Source organism: Zootermopsis nevadensis, unplaced genomic scaffold (genome assembly GCF_977971745.1).
Source record: "Zootermopsis nevadensis isolate Lab colony 2312 unplaced genomic scaffold, Znev_1.0 Znev_ptg000023l, whole genome shotgun sequence".
Classification (NCBI taxonomy): Eukaryota; Metazoa; Arthropoda; class Insecta; order Blattodea; family Termopsidae; genus Zootermopsis; species Zootermopsis nevadensis.
The window spans coordinates 6,245,414-6,270,918 of record NW_028259155.1 but is presented as its reverse complement, the minus strand read 5'-3'; the positions used below and the strand labels follow the sequence as shown (position 1 = coordinate 6,270,918).

The 25,505-nt window shown below is 40.7% G+C and overlaps 1 protein-coding gene and 1 long non-coding RNA gene across 14 annotated transcripts in view; one reads left to right on the top strand and one right to left on the bottom strand.

Moving 5' to 3' along the window:
- Positions 1-21,665, bottom strand: part of LOC147872870 (uncharacterized) — a 108,939-nt gene extending 87,274 nt beyond the window's left edge. For 2 of the 3 annotated variants that reach the window (XR_015536647.1, XR_015536646.1), the window contains exon 1: positions 21,549-21,665. This is a non-coding gene — a long non-coding RNA (uncharacterized LOC147872870). Of the gene's footprint in view, positions 1-1,385; positions 1,472-21,548 lie in introns of those variants that run through there. The other variant, XR_015536649.1, reaches the window with a different exon arrangement.
- Ssdp (Sequence-specific single-stranded DNA-binding protein) overlaps positions 1-25,505 on the top strand; it is a 167,003-nt gene that overhangs the window by 107,446 nt on the left and 34,052 nt on the right. For 10 of the 11 annotated variants that reach the window (XM_087354318.1, XM_022073940.2, XM_087354319.1 and 7 more), the window contains exons 7-9: positions 1,041-1,139; positions 23,265-23,342; positions 24,336-24,384. In XM_087354318.1, coding sequence (XP_087210444.1) covers positions 1,041-1,139; positions 23,265-23,342; positions 24,336-24,384 — 226 coding nt within the window. The remainder of the gene's footprint in view (positions 1-1,040; positions 1,140-23,264; positions 23,343-24,335; positions 24,385-25,505) is intronic. The other variant, XM_022073944.2, reaches the window with a different exon arrangement.

The following is a 25,505-nucleotide window of genomic DNA, read 5'->3' as shown; positions in this document are numbered from 1 at the left end:
TGTAGTAAGGTCACCGCCCTTATGGAAATAGACGCAAGCTATTTCGGTCTCATTCACTGTATAGCTCAGCGATCCACACTGATCATCTCATTCATATCAGAATGACTTCTCACCAGACCTAAGTACTACGGTAAATGTGCACAGTGACTACACGATCATTGAACATGAAATCCCATGTATACAGGGTGAGTCAGAAGTATGTTTACAAACTTTCGTGTGCGTGTTCCAGGATTAAAAATAAGAAAAAAATATTCCTATGAACATGGGATCGGAAATGTTTCATTTTAGAAATAATATCCAAAAATAAGTTTCAATGTATGCCTTTATTACCAAGTATAAGGACAGGGATGTTGGCTCACCTGTATATGTAGGCCATACACAGAACAATTTTCGACAAAACAACTTTTTTGGATTCAACATACAAATTTATTAGTTGGACAGATTGATTTTTTTTACATTGTGGGTTCTCTTATATGTACACAAAGCACGTATAAAGTATAAGCAGTAGGAATCGAGTTTTATTAAATATTTACCGTGCGATTTTTGACATTATGACGGCCCTCTTCTGTTGATTAGGCATGTAACTGCATTGTTTTCTGAATGAATTGTCGCATCAACTTCTAGATAGAGTCGTAAGCCACCATTCTGGTATTCGAATCTTAAGTAGTCCAATGTTGTTACAATTTCTCTGTAACTGCATTACAACGAAGTACGTCTAAATAGACCACGATCGATTCCTCCTTGTTACAGGTTCATACAGCGTATTTATCATCCGACGTTAGAAGCTTTTTTTGTGGTAATGCTTGCAACAGGGAGTTGTAATTTGTTACCTGACGAGGAAATGGCAGTGGCTCGTCAGATGTCTGGCAGTTTTCCTGTAAAATGTCGCGATGTCGATGAACTGCAGTCTCGTCGTCACACGGGTGGATGTGGCTGTGTGCTGTTTTCCTGTGTCTTGTGAACATTGCTGCCTATACCACCCTGCCCTGTCTGTGTTGTTCACTGTTCACCGTTCAACAACTGTGGCTGCTTTGTTCCAGAACTCGACCATGAGGCCATCACCGCCGACGCATCCGTCTTCACAGCCATCCCCCCACCCTCAGCCCCCACCCCCGCATAGTCAAATGATGTCCAGCCAGGTGAGTGTGTGCGTGTGCCTCAACCCGCTTTGCTTACAGCTGTTAACTCCTACCTAACCCTGCACTGGCTTTTTTTCGTATTGGAAATGACGTATGCTTGACTTGTGTGTGCTTGTGTTCACGCATGCGCGGTGGTGCTTGTGTTCACGCATGCGCGGTGGTGCTTGTGTTCATGCATGCGCGGTGGTGCTTGTGTTTACGCATGCGCGGTGTTTGCTGCTTCAGACTGTGTTCCGTACCGCGTCTCAACGTGATGCATATTATAATCATTTAACATAGAATATCGGTCTTTGTTTTGTAGTAACCCTCGCAAATGCTGAACATTGTCAAAACTGTAAAGAATACAGAAAATAGATTTGTTAACAGTGAAACGTAGTTAGCTGAATACACAACTTGATATACTTTACAGAATTAGTGAAGAAAGACGTATCTAAAGGGATTCCATTGATTGTCAATGCTACATCCATAGTTGTATCAGGTAAATTTGAACGTATTGAAGTTTTATATCTGTAAAATATTCTAGGAATGCTTGATTTTATTATCCAGTAATAACGAATTGATTTTGAGAAGTGTGTTTTGGCATCACGTTGGGAGCTACCCTGCCTGAGAGGAACCATGGTGTGGTATATGGAGAACGCAGTTTATCCGCAACGTAAAATATGTATTTATATCGAACACTGATTTCTGGCAGAGGTAAAATGAAAAATGTTGCGAGGAGGTTATAGGAACACGAACTGTCGAAACTCGAACCAGGGACTCCAATAAATCTTGATTTTGGTAGAACAATTATAAATTTGAGTTAGTTGATATAATTGCGTCATATTGTGAATTGAAATTTAATTATTCGTGTTTTCTTCCGTCTAATCACAATTGTATATAAATAAAATTTATGCATAAAATATTAAAATATCATTTACATATTTGGTACATCTTTTTACTACATGTTTCGGTTACATCGAACCATCTTCAGGTGTAAAGTTAAAAGTTAAAAATTATAATCTTATAATCTTTTAACTTTACACCTGAAGATGGTTCGATGTAACCGAAACATGTAGTAAAAAGATGTACCAAATATGTAAATGATATTTTAATATTTTATGCATAAATTTTATTTATATACAATTGTGATTAGACGGAAAACACGAATAATTAAATTTGAGTTAATTTATACAATAGAAATTGCACATACCCAGTCTGAATGTCGAATGTAGATTAGAATGCTACGATTTCTAAGCGTTGGTGTGCCTGCGTATTTAAATTTAATTCAAACCGGGACTTGTATTTTATTATCCTGCAATGAACCGTGTGCTTTTACACGGAATGCGGAACAAAATGAAACCAATCTCTATCGGGCTAATATCTCGGCTCGGAGACCGCGTATCATACTCGAGTATAAGAAACACCTACAAAATCGAGAACTTACAGGAAACTTGGGTCATCTATATACACCGCAAGTAACACAACACGAAGAACTCAAATTAAAATTTGGGTTTTAATAGAACTTGGTAATCTGTCTGAACCGCAGTAGGCCGACACAGGTGCCCCCAAAAGATGTCGTATACACATAATACAGAGTATTCATTAACCTTGTGTGTGTTGTGTTTACGAGGAGAACGTAGTGTGTTCTGCACTCAACAGATGGCATAGCAATATATTTTCCCACGATTCCGACACGCAAAATGGCGGAAGGTCGATCGAGTAATTCATTGAATGTGTGTAATCAAAAAACACTAGTCATTCATCCACCATAACGAATTCGTTGATTATGTACGTTATCATAAACGTGTCCTCCGATTAATATTTGCGACCTCTGTCAGGTTTTCACATTACGTCAGGGTCCATCTCAGGAAAATCAGAAATTGTATCCCAGATCTTTAAAACAAAATATCAAGGCGAGGGCCCCGGAGACCGGCTATCCAGACTTTTTTTTGCTGGTTTCCTCATTCACTTCAGGCACTACCTTAAACCAGTCCACGACCGCTTCCTTCCACATCCTTTCCAATTAATTCTTCACTATCCTCTCAGTCGACGCTGTAGGTCCGGGCTACTGAAGAGCGTCGTTAAATAAACTAAATTGATTAAATAAGTAGAACACTTTGTCTAAATGTGCACTAACATTTTGGCGCAAGTCACTATTTCTTTAGTGTCTGATTTGCCTCCACACAGCCTTAAAAATCTGTTAAATCTAAAATTTCGTGACGATAGTGAGTCATTTGAATAAAAATTGTCTTGGATATTTTCCATCGTCTAAGAAATAATAAAATATAAAACGACGTCTGATTTGCGATGACTTTAACAGAAAATTTATCTTTTAGAACTTGCACCCTGGAGAACTGTAGAATATAAGGGTGGCTAAAACTAAATACTGCACTCCACGACCCCCATATCCCACAAAACATCCATTCGCTCCTTAGATGCGCTTATACCTTCTTTAAACGAAGCGGGCAGCAATCTGATTAAATCGGAAATCGCTCGCTAGGGGGACTTGATATCAGCCTGCCATCTTACAGACGTTTGGAGAAGTACTTGTATCACAAAGAGCGTACGTAATACGAAGTGTCTCCAACAGATTGCACGCTTCGCTGTTTCAAAATAAAGGTTGTTCTCACTTCCTGTCCAAATCATTTACACTAACTTTAATATTCTACGCTGTATACAATTTGTGCAGTTTAAATGTGTCGATAGAATAAGCCAGGAACTCTATCTTTATTCGGATCGAAAATCGTAAAATATGACTAAGAAGGTGCATGCTTACACAGTGTAAAACATCTAGATTGTTGAAATATATACGTTATTGTTTTTAATTGAAATTTGTCGGGGGAAATATAGAAGTTGTTTCTCTTTTGTTCAAGTTCATTGCCAGTATTAAGTGCCTGACAGTGCCAAATTAAGATTTTCGCCCATGTTTTAGAAATAAGATGGTTATCTTTTGGGTTGTATCGCCTCTGAAACGTCGTTAAACTTCTACCAGACTACATGGCCCTACAACGCAGAAGACAGCCATTTTCGGAAATCGCCGTGAAAAAATCAATTTCTACGAAATATATATATGCCATGGTATTTTAGATCTGAATGACCACTGAAATTTAAACAGAATATCTGCGAAATTTCTTGAATTTGAGGCGTCAGCTATTAAATATGGGATGGGATTTATGTAACAAACGCACAAAAAGTGACCGCCATGTTAAGCGGCTCGAAATATAGCATATGACTGTCACACTGAGTTTAGTTCTAACTGGTTCCGCCGTTAGGGCGCTGTTACTCGTGGACACGACGAAATTGGCGATTATAATCTGGCTTCTTCCCCACGTATCACATTACTAACTGAATACTATAGCGGAGTAGTAAAAGTGATAGAGTGAGAACTACGAACAATATTAAGATGTTCGTAGGAAGTAATAGACCAAATGTGCTTACTCTAGAAAGTAACACTGCTGAAATCCTGAGTGGTTTTCTTTCATTAATAAAATAATAATACCGATCGTTAAATAACACATATACAGGTAGCCCTCGATTTGCGCCGGTTCAGAATAACTCCAATTTTGAAACCAGAAAGTCAAAAAGCGAAAAAAATATATCTGACTATTATTTATAACGTTTTACAATGTATCTCGTACTGATTCTTATAGTAAATCATAATTCTTACATCGCTGATTTTGAATAAAAATTATAAATACAGTCATCTCTGCAATTACGTGTGTTTCGTTAACGCGAATTTGCTCCAATGAGATCGATGAATCGATAAAATCTGTTTGTGAACTGCAAACTTTTGCATATGCGAGTTTGCTCTTATGCAGTTTCATTCCTGGCGCTTTAAACTTTCAAAGATTAATTTAATCTCTGCGGAGGTACCGGGGTTAATTTTACTACGCGATTTTCTATAGGTCGGCGTCTTACATGAATGCATCTATCGCATAACAGCAGAGATGACTGTACACATCAATCACATGAAAGAATCGCAGTCAATCACGGGGACAAACGAATTTCCGATTGTAAGTGTATAAAATATATTTTTTTAAATTCCCTTTATTTTATCTACGTCATTTCAGAGCTTTAAACGTAATGCCATTATATTACTCGTCAATGTTTTGGTGCTGGGAACGCATGTCATTGACTTCCCATTGATTTACATTATAAAAGAGTTTCAATTTACGCCGATTCAGTTTACGCCGGTTCGTCCAGGAACGTATCCCCGGCGTAAATCGAGGGCTACCTGTACTAGTGCAGTGGTAGTTGAAGACTGTGGTCAATTTTATTTGTTTTTATATACTGTAACCGCTGTTATTTTGGGAGACCTAGATGCATGCGGGAAGGCAATGTTAAAATTAATAATCGGCCCTAAAGAAACTTAGAAGGATTTGAGGTTGTCACGACTGTGAGTCTGAAAATGGCCGTCTTCAGGGTTATAGCGCCGTGTAGTCTGGTAGAAGTTTACCGACGTTTCAGAGGTCCTTGCTGCCTCCATCATCAGGGAGATCACGGGGGATACAGCCATCTTCGTAAAGAAATTTGGTTTAAGAACGTGTAATGATTTGTGGCTCAGATGATAATTCACTGGGGCTCTGGTGGAGGACATGTAATGAACCTCTGGACTCCATAAAAGACTGCGAGTGTCTTGGCTAGTTGAGCGACTCACGGAGATAGTCGAATGAAAGTTAGCCTTTTATTTTTTTCTATTTTCGCTCATTGTAATGGAAACTCGACTTATTGGCGTTACGCAATATTTTGGCACGTCTTCTGAGCTATATGACAAAATTTAATAAAACAATATATCCCGCGTTTTATGCGAGTTTTGTCATTGTTAGTTTTATTCGTTAAAATTCACTGTGAGGGTTGCTTCGGTCTTGGTACATTTTTGACATTATCTCGGCACGAATTAAAGTCAAGCCCACAAAATGCTCTTTTAACTTGAGTCAGTTGGTATAGAACCCAATGATTTTAAGAAAGCTTCAAAAATAATTATATCAACAGTAGCATAATATGATTATAATAATAATAAATACCGAATGACAGGGATGTGATTAAGAAGGAAGCGGGGAAGACCTTGAAATACAAGGACGTTCTCATTGAAATACAGAGAATGTGGAAAGTTCAAGCATAATTAATCCCAGTAGTTATAGGAGCGACAGGAACTGTCTCCAAGTCACTCAGAAAATATTCGGCGAACATCCCGGGCGAATACGACATCATGGAACTGCAGAAGACCGCCATTTTGGGAACTTCATACATCATCCGAAAGACGCTGTCGTAAAATAAAATTATATAATACATGTGGCACTTGCTTAAAAGAATATGTATCCCGGAAATAGCTGCTGCCCCATGTACCTTAGGGACAAGGTCTGTCTCGGGTACATGGAAGTACATACCCCACAAAGTGGTGAAGAGATGGGATATAATCATAATGTTATGTGTGCTCCATTGTAAACGTTGTCCAAACTCTTTCGATCGCCATGCATTTTGTGTTGCTCGTTTACAAAGCAGCACAACTGAACGTAGAAGTATTTCATGCATAATTATCTTGTTTAACAGGGCCTTAAGGTTTTCTTTTCACTCGCCTTTGGCTTAACTTCAGCACCGCCCACCTGACTGCGCTAGTGTCTGCCAGGCGTGATCGAATCGGGGGTCTTCAGTCGTGGCGACCTTGAGGACGTACAGTGAGTGTCCCCTTCCCGCGACACATGACGCTCGTAATTGAATATGGATGGGAGAAATTGCTATAAATATTGGAATTCTTATAGAAATACACAGCATCAAGTAGACTGCGGTGTATTCATTTGAATTGTTTGCAACGTGTTCGTCCGACCTGTTCAGCAAACCAAACTATCGACACAGCTGGACATCGAGATCGGACGTTTACCTCGAACGTCGATGCGTCTGCAAGTGTTTGTAAAGTAAGATTTTTTTCAGGTGTCTGTACACGCCTCGTGCTTTCTCATGACATAATACTACTTACTGTAAGGTTATTGAACAGTGTACGGGTGTTGTCAGAGAAACTGTCCGAAAATACCTTACTCCTGGTATCAGAACCCGCAGGTTCAACACCGACAACACCAAAGCCCGCCACCGGCCACGATCCTGAGCCAACTCCATCCATTTGCCATCCTCACAGCCCACCTTCTTAAGATCCATCTTGATGGTATCCTCTCATCTGCTTCTTGGTCCTGTGTGCAACCCTTGCCTTTCCACAATGCGTGCTATAAGTCCATCCCATCGGAGCCTCCAAGATTTCACTGTCCTCACTCTACTAGTGACCCGTACAATTTTCGTAGCTTCTCGTTATGCAAGATTCCAAATTCTCAACTTATTTCATCCAAATATCCTCCTCTCACCACGGCAAGGCACGTCCTCAGGTTGCAGATGGAGAACCAGCCTCCAGTTATGGAGGTTAGCTGCGAATATATAGAATAAATATTCGCGGACAGCCGATAAGGGGTGGTCCTCCAGCTTGGGGTTGGGTGTAGGGCTAACAATCACTCATCATAAAAATGTTTTATGTTACGAAAACAACAGTAAAGTCTCGGAAAGGACCTGAAAAAATTTAAACCATTCCTTCTACGCAAAAGGGTCCTCGCGGAGAAATCGCTATATTGGTCACGAATCTCACGCCTTTAATGGAACCAAAAGATTGTAATCCATTAAATAACGTATCTTCACTTTGGGCCTTCCGACTGATTGCGTGTAAAGATCCCATTACCCATGCATGCTACAAGTCCCGCCTATCTGCTTGATATAGCTCGTCGTAATCCTGTGCCGCTCCGTCCCTCTTATATCCAAACGTTATCAGTATCCTGTTGTCAGACACCCTCGCCGCAACCCGCACTATTCCGCCATGAAACTTGGGGTTAGGTTAGGTTTCATCGCGGAAAGTCGCGTATTATGGCGTTATATAGGAATTTAAACGTATGCCATTTTAGACAGGAAGTGAGAGAAATTCGTATTTAAAATCGAACCCTACGAGCAACCCCCATCTGGTCCGTCATTACCAAATGACGAAAAATACCTTGGAATAAATCGTATATGGCGGAGTCGTAATTTTTCATAGTATTTTTTTTTTTGCATGTTTAATAAATCGTATTTTTTTAGCGTGTTTGATTTTTTTAACTACTGAGAACTGTAAATTTCTCCTATTAATAACATTGCAGTGCACAATTTTACGTAGACCGAAAGAAGGGCTGGCCATGTTCAGATTTTGATATGGCGATTTTAAAAACGAAGAAGCTAACGAAACTTATATACCGAAATGCAAGATCATTTATGTAGCTGGCAGATGATTTCTTTAGCCTAATTATTTCTGTACGATGTTCACTCTTTGTGCAAACTCCCTGTTAGAACCTCTAGTCGTTTAGGTGAATATGACAGACATATTACACGAAGTAATCTTTACGTGATTTTGAGCGTTAGGAAAGTGTTTTTTTGTCATTTGTTTCTAACTTTTCTTTAGGTTACGCCATTAGGAAGGTTCAAGAAATACAGAGGGGAGTTAAATTTTTTGGGAGGGGGAAACAGCTGATGATGTTAATGCTAATACTGAAGGTGATGTTAATTTATGGAACAAAAAACAAATACTTTTTAGAACAAACGTAGAATTTCTAGTAGACGTCTAGAAAGTGGAGAAAGTTAAATATATATTTGTATATCATCACCAGAATGCAGGAGAAAGTAACAACAAATGTTTTAAAGTCGCGGGAAAGTTCTTATACTTGGTACACAATAAACAGCGTTTGTATTCATTAGGAAATTGAGATCAGATTTATTTACATCTTGAGATTGCTTACTTGTTTAACTTTATCTATAACGTTAAGGGAAGACGATAGGTCGAGGGTTTTTGAGAAGAGAATGCTTTGCTGGAGCTTATGGACACATTTCGTAAGTTGTACACTGGTCGTTTCCATTTTTGGGGGGCTTACAACCCCAGGGTTACTCGAAACTTCCTTTGTATTGTACCCGTGACCAATGGAATCTATTTACGAACACGTGACCTGTGATGCTAGGCCAAACATATTTATCTCCTGAAGTAGCATGTCTTTAAAATATTTCCTGAGAAAGCTTGCGATCCAGGAATGACACATTCACGTCAATTAGGTTTTCAAGACCCATCTCAGTATCATCCTCCAATCAGCGTCTAGACGTCTAAGCGGTCTATTTCCCTTGAGGTTTCCCAATCACAATTTTATGGCCATTTCTGCCCATCCCATCCTTGATTTTTCCACCCTAAAAATGGTTGGTGAAAGGTGCTTACAATTTATCAGAATTACGCTGGTCGTGAATGCTACAGGCGACGAACTCCTTTGTAACGTTATTATTGGCAACACGGAGTTTTCCTCCGGGGGCTTCCCCGGTTTCTCCGTGGCATTCACACACAGAAGAAGGCAATGGCAAACCATTTCTGGATCATCTGCCAAGAACGTGTATGAACAGGTCCCAGTCCAAGAAAAGGATGGAAGGAGCCCGTTCATATGGACCTGTCGTCAGACAGAACACTAATAATAAAAACTGGGATACTGGGAACGACCCGTTCTTCAAGTGCCTGAGCACTGGGGGTCCCAACTTTTCGTTGGCTCGATCTATAGACATCCGGTAGGACTCCTTGGACGAGGTGTTTTACAACATTTAACTCTTCACATATTGACATGCGTTTCTAAATACTGTCAGACTTTAGATAATAAAGTTTCATGGACTTGGCTCTTGGAATATCTAAACCACCGTGCGTTCAGTCTCCGAGTGTAAAGGAAATATTGTTCAGAACGTAGATGCAATGCTACTCCATTGAACTTAACGTCCCTGTCGCTTCGGAAACGCCTTATAGTTCGGCAACACATGTAACACATTCGTAGTGCATGCGGCCTACTTTAGCTTCAGATTTTAGTCGAAATGTTGTTGGAGGGACTCTGTAATGCGATTGACTGATATTACAATTTTTTTAAAAAACATTTTTTTTTTTTTACAAATTTTCTGTTCTGGATATCAGTTAATATTGACAAATCACTACGATATGTCAGGATGAATTATATATAGATAAGGATTCAGCGTATCGATAATGATCTTAACGTATTGGTGGCATAAAGGTGCCTTCATCCAAAGTACTGAAAACTGGGTCTCCGTACTTTGCAGAAAGTTTGAGGAGACGTTTCACTTCGTTGTTAGGAAAGTTTCGCAATGCAAATAAAATAAATCAACGATGTTCAAGTTTTAATTGTAATTTGCCACTGATATTTGTTTCAGATGCGATAATTTGTAACACAAATGCAACATACGTTGGAGACTGTATTTGGTTAAGAAATTCAAAAAGCCTTTTGTGGGCAGACGACACCACATCTACACCCAGATGATTTTTGATATGGTGATCCAGAATTGAATGAAACAAGATAGAGTAGCCTGTTTGCATTGCCAGGCACACTGAACTATGGATAACATAGCGGTGGGTGGGGATAATTGATGGACGCTGTTCTGTGTTATACATTGTCCTTCAGATAACCACTGCTAGCATATTACGATTGACCTCTCATACAGTTTCAAGTGTCTGCTGCAGAGTTCTGACGTTTCGTAATCTAAATACATCCTTAATTGCCGAAAGTCCTGTGTAGAAAGGATGGGACCCCTGCGTTGTTTTGTATGTCTGGGATTAAATACTAGACTCAGAGACCTATCACAGCTTTTCGGTCCCTTCAAGCAAGCAAATGCCTCCGTAGTTCATTGAAAAGGCTACAACTTATGAAAATGAAGTCTTCAGAATCATCCCGTTGTCCGTGCTGTGTAACCACGAAGGTCGATTCTCTCTGTGCTTTACGACTATTAATTTTTATTGAGGAATTGTCAATAAATACAGTCTTGCATTGGAATATATTCCCACGTCGTAATGAGCCCATTATGGACTCTGTCCTCAGCCACATGAATACAGTCAACATACTAATTTTATAATTCTTTAAAATTAATTATAATATTCTGTCATCTACTACCATGTCTTCCATGTAGGCTCTTTCCCTCAGCTTTTGTGACTGAATTTTTGTACACGTTTTTCTTTTTTATGCAGTATATGTCCATCAGAGCCACGGTGGTCAAGCGTAATATATGAGAAAGTTATAATTAATAAAACTTAATATCTGTAACATGTCGTCGGAGACTAAAATTCTTTGCGTGCCACATGTGGGCCGACAATCGTAATCTATCAGCCAGGGACATAGACAGTGGACCGGATTTATATTTTCACCAGAGACACGAATTATTCTCATCGCTGACTTGTCAATACCAACTCTGGGTCAAATCGGCCTCCCACGTAAACGGGCATCGTCAAAGCGTAAAGTTCATTGTACGTGCATCTACAGACGAGGTCTAGAATGCGTGATGCTACGGACCTCCGTCTTCCCCGCTTACGAACTACTGAAAACAGATTTCGCTCTCTGTTTCTTTCAAGAAAAGATTCTGACAGCGGAGAGCTACTCAACACGATAGCTTTCTTTGGGCCAAAACGTATCAAGATTTCCCACATTAAACGCGATAGATGTTTATTTGTAATGGTACGTCAACCACGGTGGTCTAGCGGTTAGAACGCTGGCCTTGTAATCCTCGGGTGTCGGGTTCGAATTTATAACTTGTGTTGGGCAAGGCCGTGGTCTAGGCAACACGGAGTTTTCCTCCGTGGCATCCCAACAATTACTCCATTCACACACAGAATAAGGCAATGGCAAACCACTTCTGGATCATCTGCCAAGAACGTATATGAACAGGTCCCAGTCCGAGAAAAGGATGGAAGGATCCTGTTCATATGGACTTGTCGTCAGACAGAACACCAAAAAAAAAGTCCATCCTTTATTCTTGATTTCATCACACTAATAATATTTTGTGAAGAGCACAGATTTTAAACCTCATATCAGATAAGGTAGCACTAGGCTTTTCATAACTCGATGTAGCCTCAACGCTGGCGAATCGGTGCGAGACCGGGTCAGGATGCTGTGGCCAACTGTCGCGTCATTTAGGTCTACCACCTGTGTTTATGTGAAAACTTAAAATGTGTTCTTTCGAAAACCCTGTTTAGCAATGGACTTTCTAGAAGAAACAATAAAGCATTTTCGCGTACGACTCCTTGCACAGTGCAAACTGCCACGTCTGAATTTTCATTGGACGTTTCAGAAATTTAAGGATAGGATATTTTGGAAACGATAGGTACATAAGTAGGATTTTAGGTTCTCACGGAGGTGAGACCGAAGATGTCTGTCTTCTGGGTTGTAGCGTCGTGTAGTCTGGTAGAAGTCTACAGTCATCTTTCGATAGTTATATAACCGACCGCATCGTTTTAGGCCTTGAACTTCTTTAAAAATAACTAAAATAAAGTGTAGTCCGCGTGTAGTCCCATTTGCAGTTGTGGTTTCAGGCGAATCCAAACACTTGACATGCGACTTCCATTAAAGACTGCAGGTGAAGAAATACTGTCTACACTCCGATAGAACTTTAGCGTTATTTGATTACATAGTGGTTGATAACGATTTCTTTTAAGAAAATATGGACAAGTGATAAAGGGTATTAAACACATCAGTTTTTGAGAGATGTGTATGTATTATGATAATCTCTTACCAGTGACACTTTTTTACTTTGTTTGTTGTGCGTCGTGAGATAAGGTTCCTATTCCAAATACAACATAAGCGATTGTATACGCCGTTTTCGAACAAGTGCGACATTTTGCAAAATGAAACTTTGCGACACGTAGAGAGGGGGACACAAAGACACTTGAACATTCTCGGCCATCAGATGGAATTGTCATCATCATGTTTCGGCCTTCGTGATCCCCAGGGAAGTCTCAGAGTCCGTCTGGACGTGACATATCGATATTTGCGGGACCTTCAGTAGTTTTTGTCTCTTTTGGGCTTCCCGTGTTCAGGGTCGCGCATCGATGGTGATTAAGCTTCGTATTTTTATTATTATTATTTAGTATTCTGTCAGACGACAGGTCCATATGAACAGGATCCTTCCATCCTTTTCTCGGACTGGGACCTGTTCATATACGTTCTTGGCAGATGATCCAGAAGTGGTTTGCCATTGCCTTCTTCTGTGTGTGAATGGAGTAATTGTTGGGATGCCACGGAGAAACCGGAGAAGCCCCCGGAGGAAAACTCCGTGTTGCCTAGACCACGGCCTTGCCCAACACAAGTTATAAATTCGGGCACCGCCGGGAATCGAACCCGAGACCCCAGGATTACAAGGCCAGCGTTATAACCGCTAGACCACCTCATCTTATTATTATTTAGTGTTCTGTCTGACGACAGGTCCGTATGAACAGGATCCTTCCATCCTTTTCTCGGACTGGGACCTGTTCATATACGTTCTTGGCAGATGATCCAGAAGTGGTTTGCCATTGCCTTCTTCTGTGTGTGAATGGAGTAATTGTTGGGATGCCACGGAGGAAAACTCCGTGTTGCCTAGACCACGGCCTTGCCCAACACAAGTTATAAATTCGGGCACCGCCGGGAATTGAACCCGAGACCCCAGGATTACAAGGTCAGCGTTCTAACCGCTAGACCACAGTGGCGTAGATAAGGATAATTATCCCCATACAGTAAGGTGTCTTATTTATTTGATTTTGTGTCAGCTGGAGAAGCCGAAAGCTATTTGGGGATGGTTACAATTTTTAATGTTGAAAAGAGTGGGAAGTAGCGATTTTCTGTTCCAACGAACTGCCCTGCAAAAACCTAAAACGGCTACAGCTGTCTTAACCATTTCAATCTCTCTTGTACCCCATTTCTGATCATCTAAAGCCCTCTTCTCACCCTCAGGATAATTGTTATATTTTAAGGGTCTTACAGAAAGTTATTACGCATTTCATAGTTCTAAACAAACCTTATTAAAATTCTCGTGATTGGTGAAATATCTACAGCATATCAGTTTGTTCTTGTACCGTTGGTAAATGTTCTCATTCGTAATGTGGGATGGATGATTATAAGATTTAATTAATTTTCTGAGATTGAACACACGTACGAATGCAGAAATTCCTATTACAAACGATAGCAAGTTTGTTTGACTTAGCAAGAAGATTCTTTTTCATTTTTTCTGTGTATTGGAACGTAAATTGATTGCGCTAAATTGAATTAACTTGTACAATTTGTTCTACAACGAGGTCTTATCATCGAAATTTTAAATGTGTTCGTTTACACACAAATGCTCCTCAGAGTCATTCAGTAGATAAGTGCATCTTAAGACGAGGGCAGTCTTTATCTTTAAACAGGAGAAATGCACTTGAGGAAGGCATTTTTTAGCCAGTCGGGGCGTTGCCAAATGATCTTGGGTCACGAAATTGGAACATGGTCGAAATTGTAATCATAATGTTTAAGAAAGTTCCTGAGTTATGCCAGCTGATATTACGGACAGTCTTAAGACATGGCGACTTAGAAACCATTTTAATAATATCCACAGTCATTGTCCATCTAGAAATTGGGGTGACATTTGAACGCACAAGTGAATGTCACCAACAGAATCGCTCGATTACGAGCTCCTTGACTGCTCGAACACGGTGTTACATGCTAGCTGATATCAAAAATACTGTTATTAAATGTTTTCGAAATGAGTATAAACGTACTTAAATGAAATGCATGGTCTTCCTCGGATGCCATATTACTTTCTGACAACGTTTTCTTCAATTGATAAACCATTCCTTGCTTTGCTAGAATCAATTAGTAACGCTGTGATGTGAGGTTAGGTTCTAACGGAAGTGAGGATGATGTTCAAGGTTTTGGCTCCTTGTAGACTCGTCGGTAGATGTCAGTGTTGGCACTTACCGACCAGTCTCTCGGCGCCAAAACCAAGAACAACGATTATAGCATCAAGGAATTAGGAGTAATGAATTGCAAACTGTTTCTGCTTAATGTGTGCGTTAGTTATCTATATTTGCTGCAATGTAAACTATGTGAATTTATTTATCAATTAGAGGGTAGTTACATATCATGGAAGCGATGTTGGTGCACTTTATACCATTAAATTAATAATTACGCCGGAGAGAAAACACCGCCATCTGCAGTGTTATACGAGGTGCGATCGGAAAGTTTCAAGACTGTGTCAATAGAGGGCGAACCGGATGTAGTACGAGCTTCTGCCGCTAGAGGGTGCGGCCTACATTCATAGTGAATCAGTGTGCCAGCCGGCATCATCGAATTAGCATTTGTTTCTTAGTTACGGGCGTTTTGGTAGTACATTACACCGACCCTCCTGCGATTTCGGAATGGCGTGTGCATCAAATTTTGCCAAAGACTCGCCAAAACGGCTACGGAAACCTATGAAATGCTAAAGCAAGCATTTGGGGAGTCCGCAATGGGTCGTGCACAAACTTTTGTGTGGCATTCACGTTTTAAAAATGGCCGAACCTCTGTCGATGATGACGAGCGTTCTGGACGACCATCTTCGAGCACAACGCCAGAAAATGTTACGAAGATCGACGTCGTACCATCAGCGACTTGTGCGACATTGTTGGGATAGGCTATGGGACCTGTCAGCTGATTCTAAAGGAAGAACTCCACATGCGACGCATCATGACAACGCGCCAGCGCACACCGCCCTCAAAGTTCGGCAGTTTTTGGCCTCAAACACCATGGCCGTCATCCCGCACCCTCCTTATTCGCCGGATTTAGCTCCGTGTGACTTCTTCCTCTTCCCAAAGATGAAAATTCAGCTAAAGGGAAGGAGATTTGAGACGATAGAAGAGATTCAGGCAGAATCGCAGATGGTGCTTGACAGGCTGACAAAGAAAGATTTCCAGGGATGCTTCCAGGCTTGGCAGCGGCGCTGGGATCGTTGTGTTCACTCCCAGGGGAACTACTTCGAGGGTGATGGATGAATTTAATACCTGAGATAAGTGTACGGGTTTTTATAGGCGCAGTCTTGAAACCTTTCGATCGCACCTTGTATATGTCGTCAATATAGAACTTTGTTACGTGTTATCTGCTGTAGTAAGTGTTGAGGAAACGCATTTGAAGAGAATGTCTGTGGATACGGACTTGTACGCTTTGTTGGTTTACAGACTGTCACACAGCTTATGGAATTTAAAGAATATATTCTTTTTGTTCTCGTTGGAACGTGGAGATGTTTATATAGACTGTTTCTTACATACACGGCATTACGTTAGGGGCGTGTTCTGTCCACGTAAACACGGATCTTTGGTCGCTTCCAATTTTATTCTGAAAGAACAACCCATCCACAGGTATGCGTTTATTTACAAATCGCCGACTCCAGCATAACAGCTTGTTATGAAATCTAAATACAAAAATATACAAACAAAATAAAATGCTCAGTTTCATTTTACATTCAGGGCGTTGGGCGTCTCGTTAAGGATTGTCGCACGCATTGGCTGGTATGTCTTCTCCTCTGTCCCCTCCCGTGGTTCTGCTACATCATTAACCGAGACAACATGTTTACACAGACAGTTTTAGTTTTTACTGCGTAGGGAACAGAGCCCCCGGTAGCTCAGTCAATATAGTGACTAACTAAGGGCTAGGCGATCGGGGTTCGATCCCTGACATTGGTTTTTCTTCTAGCCTCTGCTTCCGTTCGGGCTCTGGGGCTCCCAGTCTCCCATTTAGTGCCGAGGTTCAGGATTAGTAGGAGCTGTGTCACCTCTCCCCCCAAGCGCCTGCATGTCTCATAACGGGATGGCTTTATTTTACTTTTTATGTACAGAACTTGCCCCTCAAGTGGTAGCATGTATTTCAGAGGCTTCGTGTATACACTGTATTTTATTATTTAGTGTTCTGTCTGACGACAGGTCCATATGAACAGGATCCTTCCATCCTTTTCTCGGACTGGGACCTGTTCATATACGTTCTTGGCAGATGATCCAGAAGTGGTTTGCCATTGCCTTCTTCTGTGTGTGAATGGAGTAATTGTTGGGATGCCACGGAGAAACCGGGGAAGCCCCCGGAGGAAAACTCCGTGTTGCCTAGACCACGGCCTTGCCCAACACAAGTTATAAATTCGGGCACCGCCGGGAATCGAACCCGAGACCCCAGGATTACAAGGCCAGCGTTCTACCCGCTAGACCACCTCATCTTATTATTATTTAGTGTTGTCTGAGGACAGGTCCATATGAACAGGATCCTTCCATCCTTTTCTCGGACTGGGACCTGTTCATATACGTTCTTGGCAGATGATCCAGAAGTGGTTTGCCATTGCCTTCTTCTGTGTGTGAATGGAGTAATTGAAACCGGGGAAGCCCCCGGAGAAAAACTCCGTGTTGCCTAGACCACGGCCTTGCCCAACACAAGTTATAAATTCGGGCACCGCCTGGAATCGAACCCGAGACCCCAGGATTACAAGGCCAGCGTTCTAACCGCTAGACCACCGTGGCTTCGTGTATACACTGTATATAAACGTGTATGTCTGTGAGAGAGAATATAAGCCAAGGATCCAATGCAAAACTATTTTGATGATGCAAATTTAATTCATTTGATTTAGGAAAGAAACAATACATTCACGTTGTGGTTGAATTACACCTGCTATCTGACGAAATGAAGAATTGTCGCGATCGTGTGCGTGGAATGGTGAGGGGGAACATGGAGTGAGGTTTTTGAGCATGCGCAGTGAAAATTCCATAAGAGGAAAACATCAGAACCTGTCTGTTTGCTTCCGTGGTTATTTGCGTGTATCTGCCCATCTGTCTTTAGCGTGTTATTTATTGTTCGGTGTAGTGTCGTGGCTTAGTTGTATTGTGAATTGTTCTACTCATATCAGAAGTTCGCAAGAAAGGTGCTAGGTCGGGATCGACGTTTTCTAGTCCCATAGTATCATGAAGTCTGTGTTCCCTCTCGCGTCCTTCGGGCAACTCAGTTCATTTGTCTCGAGAGCAGTGCACACTCATGTAAAATGTTCGGATGTCGAAGACTTTATTCCAGAGTAGCCACGGTGGTCTAGCGGTTAGAACGCTGGCCTTGTAATCCTGGGGTCTCGGGTTAGATTCCCGGCGGTGCCCGAATTTATAACTTGTGTTGGGCAAGGCCGTGGTCTAGGCAACACGGAGTTTTCCTCCGTGGCATCCCAACAATTACTCCATTCACACACAGAAGAAGGCAATGGCAAACCACTTCTGGATCATCTGCCAAGAACGTATATGAACAGGTCCCAGTCCGAGAAAAGGATGGAAGGATCCTGTTCATATGGACCTGTCGTCAGACAGAACACTACAAATAAATAAAGGCCTATTGTACGTTTGATAGCTGAACACGAATTTATGTGCTTATGTGATAATTAAGCACGACGGATGGATTAAAGTAAACCATCAAAGTTATTTTGATTTGAACTCGCCAGCAGTTGGACATTATAAATCAAACGGGAAAATGAAGACGCTTTCAAGTGTATAAAATGTATAACAGATGTCTCTGCCTCTTTTCGCTTGTAGCTCGACAGCGATTGGTTAGATTTCTATCAAACCTTCATCTGTATGTAGGACACCGACTTCGAAAATTTCGTTAAAATACCGTGGGGGTTCAAATCTTGGGACAATGATAGGAAAAATTGCACGTTTAAGAAATGATTAAACATTTTACTTCCGTGAAGGTAGCCGTCTGCTGGCGAATAACTAACACTGCGTGGCCTCTAGATATTGTACGACATTTCAGAGGAACTTACATTGATCGTGTTAGGATATATCTATTCTAGTTGATTGGCATATACGATCACGTAGTAAAGTGATCTGTCGACCCTGCTGTGTAATTTTCGTCACCCCCTCCCCATCCCAGACAAATCCCGGGATAGTGCCTTGATCAGGCCACGGCCACTTCCATCAACATTGTTTCCAGTGAATTATTCGACTCTCTTGGCCTGTGACTTTTTTTCATAGTCATAATGCTATTGCACACTTAATAGACTACATTATAGTGTAAAATAACTTTTATATGCACCGGGAAACCAAAACATTCGTGTGACTCGCTTTATTGCGGTGGTCTGGAACATAACCCGCAATATATCCGAGGTATGCCTGTACATGTAGATGAAATTAGTTTCTTGATAGTGTTGTTTAAGGAAGGGCAATGCCCCGACTAGATTCGCTTATCTGTCATATTTTCAGAATTCTCCTGATGACAGTAGGTAGACTCCTTTCAAATACGCAATTCCAGTGTCGTCGTTTCGTCATGTATGCTACAGAAACGTTACCTTAGCCCCGTGTATTAATTATGGATGCTGAGGGAAGAAGTATTGATGATGTTTGTGTCGGATTGGTCCATCGTCAAAAGCAACAAATAGGGGTTTAATAAAATGAAACTATCGATTGAATTTGCTCATCGATTTTCGACGACGCCATATAATTGGGGGGGGGGGGGGGGTTACACAAACCGGCGAACTACATGGCTAATATCCTGACGAAGCTTGGCTGTTTTCGTGAACTGTAACTAATAACGGGATTTGAAATATAAATCTTCTAAAAATAACTTGTTTAGTTCAGGGGTGCCTGTGGCATTCCATTTGTGGTATCAGTGACATAAGAGGCTGCGCCCTCTCGTTTCCAAGCACTCGGTCTAGATTCTAATCCAAATATGACAAACATATTTGAATAACTTCAACTTCCTTTCTAGTACGTTGATTCTTCAATGTCATTTATTATGACTGTAAGAACTATTTTATTTTATTAGAAAATATGAGTCGAATTTGACGTAGAAAAATAATTGTCTCCCTCGTTTTACATTTGTTAATGCAAACAGCAACACTCGTTTTGGGATGTCTTGTAATGCACAAACGATGCGGTTTTCCTCAGTCACTTCCACGGTCTGTTTGTTCTCGTTAGCACCCTGTTCTGAGCACCGTCAAATATTTTTTACTGTAAGGCGAATGAATAAGTTTAACTTGCTACCGTTCAGATCAGCCGTAATTAGAAATACAAATCGATATTATTATATTATTGTTTGTTATATGCGCGTATTCTTAAAATTTAAATATGTTCTCTTTTTGAATGCAATTTTTATTTGTGTCCGAGATTTTTATTTTATTTGGTGTGGAATTACCGCCAGATTTTTTGAGGTTATAGATGTCCAAAGATAGGCTGCCTTCCGGGTTGTTGCGCCGTGTGGTCTGGTGGAAGTTTGCCGAACTTACATCAGGGATCGCTCTGATCATGGAGGCAGCTTGGCCTCTGAAACGTTGGTGGAAAATCTACCATTCTACACAGCGCAACAACCCAGAAGACAGAAATCTTCATACTCACTGCAGTGAGAACCTCAAATCTTACTTAATCATAAAGGTCCCGCCGTGGTGAAATTATGCAAAAATGGTTACACACATGAGTTCAGTGTTGAAAGAAAATGCTTTCTGTGTTTCTTGGCTCCTTTGGCCAAGTTCCGCATAAAAAGAAAAATTCCAGGACAATACGATATTGTTTACCTTTATTTTCTACAGTTGGTAGTTCCGCGAACAAACCACTTGTGATTATTTTAGTCATTTGCAGCATTCCCGCCGCGGAAAGCCTATTAGGTTACTCCTTGTCCGTCTGTCCGCCCTCACGCATTTTAGAACTAGAGAAAGGCCGAAGGGATTTTTATGAAACTCCGGTAATAGCAAAGTTACAGGCGCTGAAAGTCCTCGCAGTGATGCCAATACCCAGTAAAAGTTTCTTCGCATTGCGACTAACGCGCCACGGTACGTCGGTTTTCGGCGAAGTCGCAAGGATTTTGGTCGACTCAACGTATGCGGGGGATCCCTTAGTTTGGTAACTTGGGATGCCGACCAAGGGCTCACTGAGGTCACCCACGGGCATCCGAATGGGGCCGAGGCTGTCCCTGATAAGACTGCCAACGAGTTGCACGCCCAACTAGTTGGCAGACCTGACTGTGAGGTTTTCCACGCTTTTCCTCAGTTGTAAAGCAGATGTCAGGTCGCCTACTCCAATCTTGGAGGCAAAACGAATCTCTCTCCCCCCCCCCCCCCCCCCCCCAAGTAGTAGAGACCATCAGCCAATGCCATTGGAAACTACTCCAAACTGGTACTTAGAGTACGATTCGCGATTATTATATCTCCACCCATGATCCATCCACGATAATGTAATGGTATGGTTGAGTGGATACAGTTGTTACATTTGAAACCATGGTTATGATGTGAAACCAGAAGACGCACCATTGACGAACTATAACCAAAGAAATTTGTATTGCAATTTTTCTTTTCCATGGTTGGCAATGGACACAGTTCATTCAGCATTTCATCTTACCAGATAAATTTTTTTTCGAACGCACCGTTCTTATCACATGATGCTTGCATTTGCCAACTTGTTTTAGTACGTCTTTGGTACATTTTCGTCGTAAGTGTTTAAAGATAGAACGTTGGTAGTGGGGCAGACAAATAGCATAATATAAAGCGGCAACTTTCAGACGTAGGATCCGCCTTTCAGAGTTTGCTTTATCTCGTATCTCTTTGAAAATGTTAAGTTAACAGACGTATCAATTCTCCACATACCTTTTTCTTCCTGGAATTTGTGTAGGTTGTTGAATTTTTCCCGAAATCGCTGTCCCATGGTTCACAATTTCTAAAGCTCGACTGCACATCACAACGCGCAAGACACGACTGTCGCGCCCCGCTCGTATCGAGTGACAACTGACGAGCTAGCAGCGTGTTGATATATTGGCTGTCTACTACTAGTACGTTGAGAGCTGTTGCATGTAGTGTGATGGATACGTCGTTGTGGATGTAGGAGTACGGGTAATTGAACGCCTTGGTCTGGGTTCGCGCCCCGTTCAGTTGGAGTGGGATTTTTAATACGTGCTAGTGTTGCTTTGCCCTATTAAAGGTGAGGCTTCCAGTAATAGGTTATCACTCTATAGGTTAAGACCATTTCGGCAACGAAAATATTCCCTATTACGATGCTGTCTGTAACCTCAGATTTTTCCTCTAGCCTCTGGCTCTGGGGTACAGGCGTCCATTCCCTGGGGTAAAGTTCGGCCGGAGCGTGACGCATGGCATCTATGTTCGTTGCTAACCGCAGCGTGCCGGCCTGTATTGAAGCATTGAAGGAGAGTTGACGTCATAAGTTCCTGGCGTTGTAAATAGAAGTGAAAGCACTGTTCCGTAAGGCAGTAGGCTGTATTTGGTTGTCGAAAACACCTTTTTGAATCTTTATTCCGTAGTGGTTGGTACTCCTGCTCAAATGTCGTCTGATTATCGTGATTGACATTGTTCTTTGCGAGTGCTGAGGCCAAGAGCCACCTGAAGCCATGCCCGTTTCCTTTCGTGTTTATTTTCGCATCTCCAGTCAACAATCGTTCTGTTATTTCGCACGCAGTAGCAACGTCGTCACGTAAAGAGAGAAACGATAAACCGGTTTGTCAGCGTAATTTCATTCTACTTGCCAAGCAGGTGGTGCATGGCTCGCCATCTTTCGTATGCATAAGCAGTTATCGAATTAATGCCGCGTCTCAGTCGGCTAGTTCTCAGTACATTCATGAAGCCCGTGTCATAGCTGAGGTGATTATTCGCTGACTTCTTACACTAGATGCCTGTGACTTGTTTAAAAAACAAATGAAAAGAAAACGTGGTTTCCCATAATATTAAGTGCGTTTGATTTTGAACAATTTAATTTCTTCTTTGTATTTAATCCAGATGTTTAAAGCTTCTTTTTGAGTTGTGTATATTCAAAGTGCTCTTTTTCGTGCTACTGATTTATCTGTGTTTTTTTTATCAAACGCAGAATTATATTCACCACTGATTTTATTAAGTATGCATTCTAAAAATTACAGATAGTGAGGTATGATTCTCTGCCCTGTGAAAAGTATATTTGACAATACTTAAGTGCTTACATTATGAAGGAATGTTCAGTCATGAAGTGCATTCTGTGAAATGAGCAAACTTTTGGTTCACAAAAGATTTTATTTTAAAATTATGAATTGAATTATGAATGATTATATCTTTTGAGAATGTAGCAGTAAGGATGAAAATCAATTGTATTCAAGAGACTTGTTAATTATTAGTAATTATTATTAATAATAATTCACTAATTGGTCGTTTGTTGTGTGGTTATCTTTTATCTCCTCTGAAATGAAGCATGATAAATAAACTCAGTAGTAAATTCTTTTAAAGTGTTGTTAATTTTCCCTCACATTTTGAAAACACTATTCGTAAAAGTTTGCACTGTGAACACATTTCAGGTAATTGATACCAATTTTGTCTTCTTTACAGTCCTTCATGGGGCCCAGGTACCCAGCAGGGCCACGACCTGGAGTTCGGATGCCACAGATCGGTAATGAATTTAATGGGGTGAGTACAAATATCGAATTTTACCTTTAATGGATCACTGGAACGAAAATAAACTTCAAAATAATCTTTATATAAATTATCTAAATTTGATTTACTTACCAATGCTTTGGAAAACTTCCTGCAATAATTATCACGATTTACAAAATACTAAAAGGACAGACCAAAGCAGGCGGGATCTATGGGAGATAGGAGTTGAAGGAGACTGGATTTTGTTGGTCCAGGACAGGGTCCGGTGGAGGGCTTTGGTTAGTTCGGTGATGAACCTTCGGGTTCGGTAAGCCATCTAGTTGGTTAGTTCGTTCATTGATAGCGTCCAGCACCACATTTTCTGTATGCAGTTAAGCCCCATTCTACTGGAAAAACTGTCTCCTTGAAATTGATATTCATTGGAGGAATTACGAAAATTGTTCTTTGTGGAGGTGAAAGTAATTATCAGCATTCACAGTATTTTTAAGAAACATTGGTCCAGCAATGCTAGAAGCTTAAATACCTCATCACATTTTATAATTTGGGGGTGCAGCGGCGTCTCCGTATGCCATTTGAGGTTTATTATCCAGTGCATCTTTTTTTTGCTAGTAGCTGGAACACGCAAACATTCATTTTAAAGATTCATAGTCATTTGTTTGTTTTTATAACTATTAAAATTAAAACTTATGTTGTGCAAACTTATTTTTAATATTATCTTTATTTAAAATCTGCAGAAACAACTTCATATAAGACAGAAACAAGATTGAACATAGCTTGTCTTTTGGGTTGTTGCACCGTATCTGGCAGAAGTTTACCGATGTTTCGGAGGTTCTTGCTGCCTCGATCATCAGAGCAATCGCCACATTGATAAATGAGGCATCAGGCATCCCTGAAACATCGGTGGAACAACCCAGAACACGGCCATCTTCATATTTGCCGCCACGAGAATTTGAAATATCGCTTTCAAATAAATTGGAAAAGTCATAAGTAGTTCGGTACTTATAGATGTGTTTTTTTGTGTTTCAGCCTCCAGGACAGCCAATGATACCAAACAGCATGGACCCCACAAGGCAAGGTTCGTAAGGGACGTTAATATATGATTATAACCTTAAAATTCTGCATTAGATTTCATACAGACGCTACAAAGCTCCCTTTTATTGTAGATGTTTAAGATAAACCCAAGTGCTCTGTTATTTCTGTTAATTATAAGCACACTTAACAGTCTGCCAAGAATTTCCAGCTCTGTGTATACAAATTCTGGTATTTGTGGTGTCAAAATAGAGTCGCTAGATTGGCCCGAATCCGTCACCAGTGGATTTGATACATGGAAGAGCTTTAGACTACTTTCACACGTGAGCAGCTCGCTGAGCCGATATGCAATTCAGAGTTCGGCTCTCGTGACCCTCCGCTAGAGTTACCAACTTAATAATACCTATTACTAACAACTTACTGGAGTTTTTTCCCCCCACAATGTGACTCTCCCGTATAAATGCGTTGGCTAGACTGGCTTGATCTGCAGCTGACTGAGCCTCGTGTGAAAGGACGCTTACGGTTGTTGTGTTTATTTATTAAAGTCTGAAAGAAACCATGAATACAGTGAAGCTGAATTATGACAGCCAAAGGATTTTATGGACATACACAGTTGAAGTGGACATTCATAAAATACGCCACCTATAGATGAGTTTACAACATTAAAATGTTTCGTGATAGTGATGATTATTACTGCGGGGTCTGAGGTAAAATTAAAGAATGGGTGTAACAGAAGAAACGCGGTATAACATCTTCAATTGTTATGGTATTATCATTAGATTTCATGACTAGACTAGATGATGCTTAGCATTTTTTATCATTCTCTCTTGCCCGAAAGATTACCATAGGCTGACAATTCAGTGCCTTTTGTTGAGTATCATGGGAAAAATCATTATCCCTAAACCCAAGTACATTTGCCTTTACCATATAATCTTTAGTAATTATTTTCTTATGTTTGAATGTAAGTAGCAGTTGGGCGTAGTTTTTATTACCAAGTTACTCGCACCCTAAGTTTTTTAATTCTGAAATACGTATATTTATAAAGTATCAAACTGTGGAAGGGAAATAAATATTCACGTGGTAGTTTCGTTTAAAAGAATATTTTTGAATGAGAATTTATTTTCATCGTTTTTAAGGATGATTGTTAACACAAGAGATATTAAAATA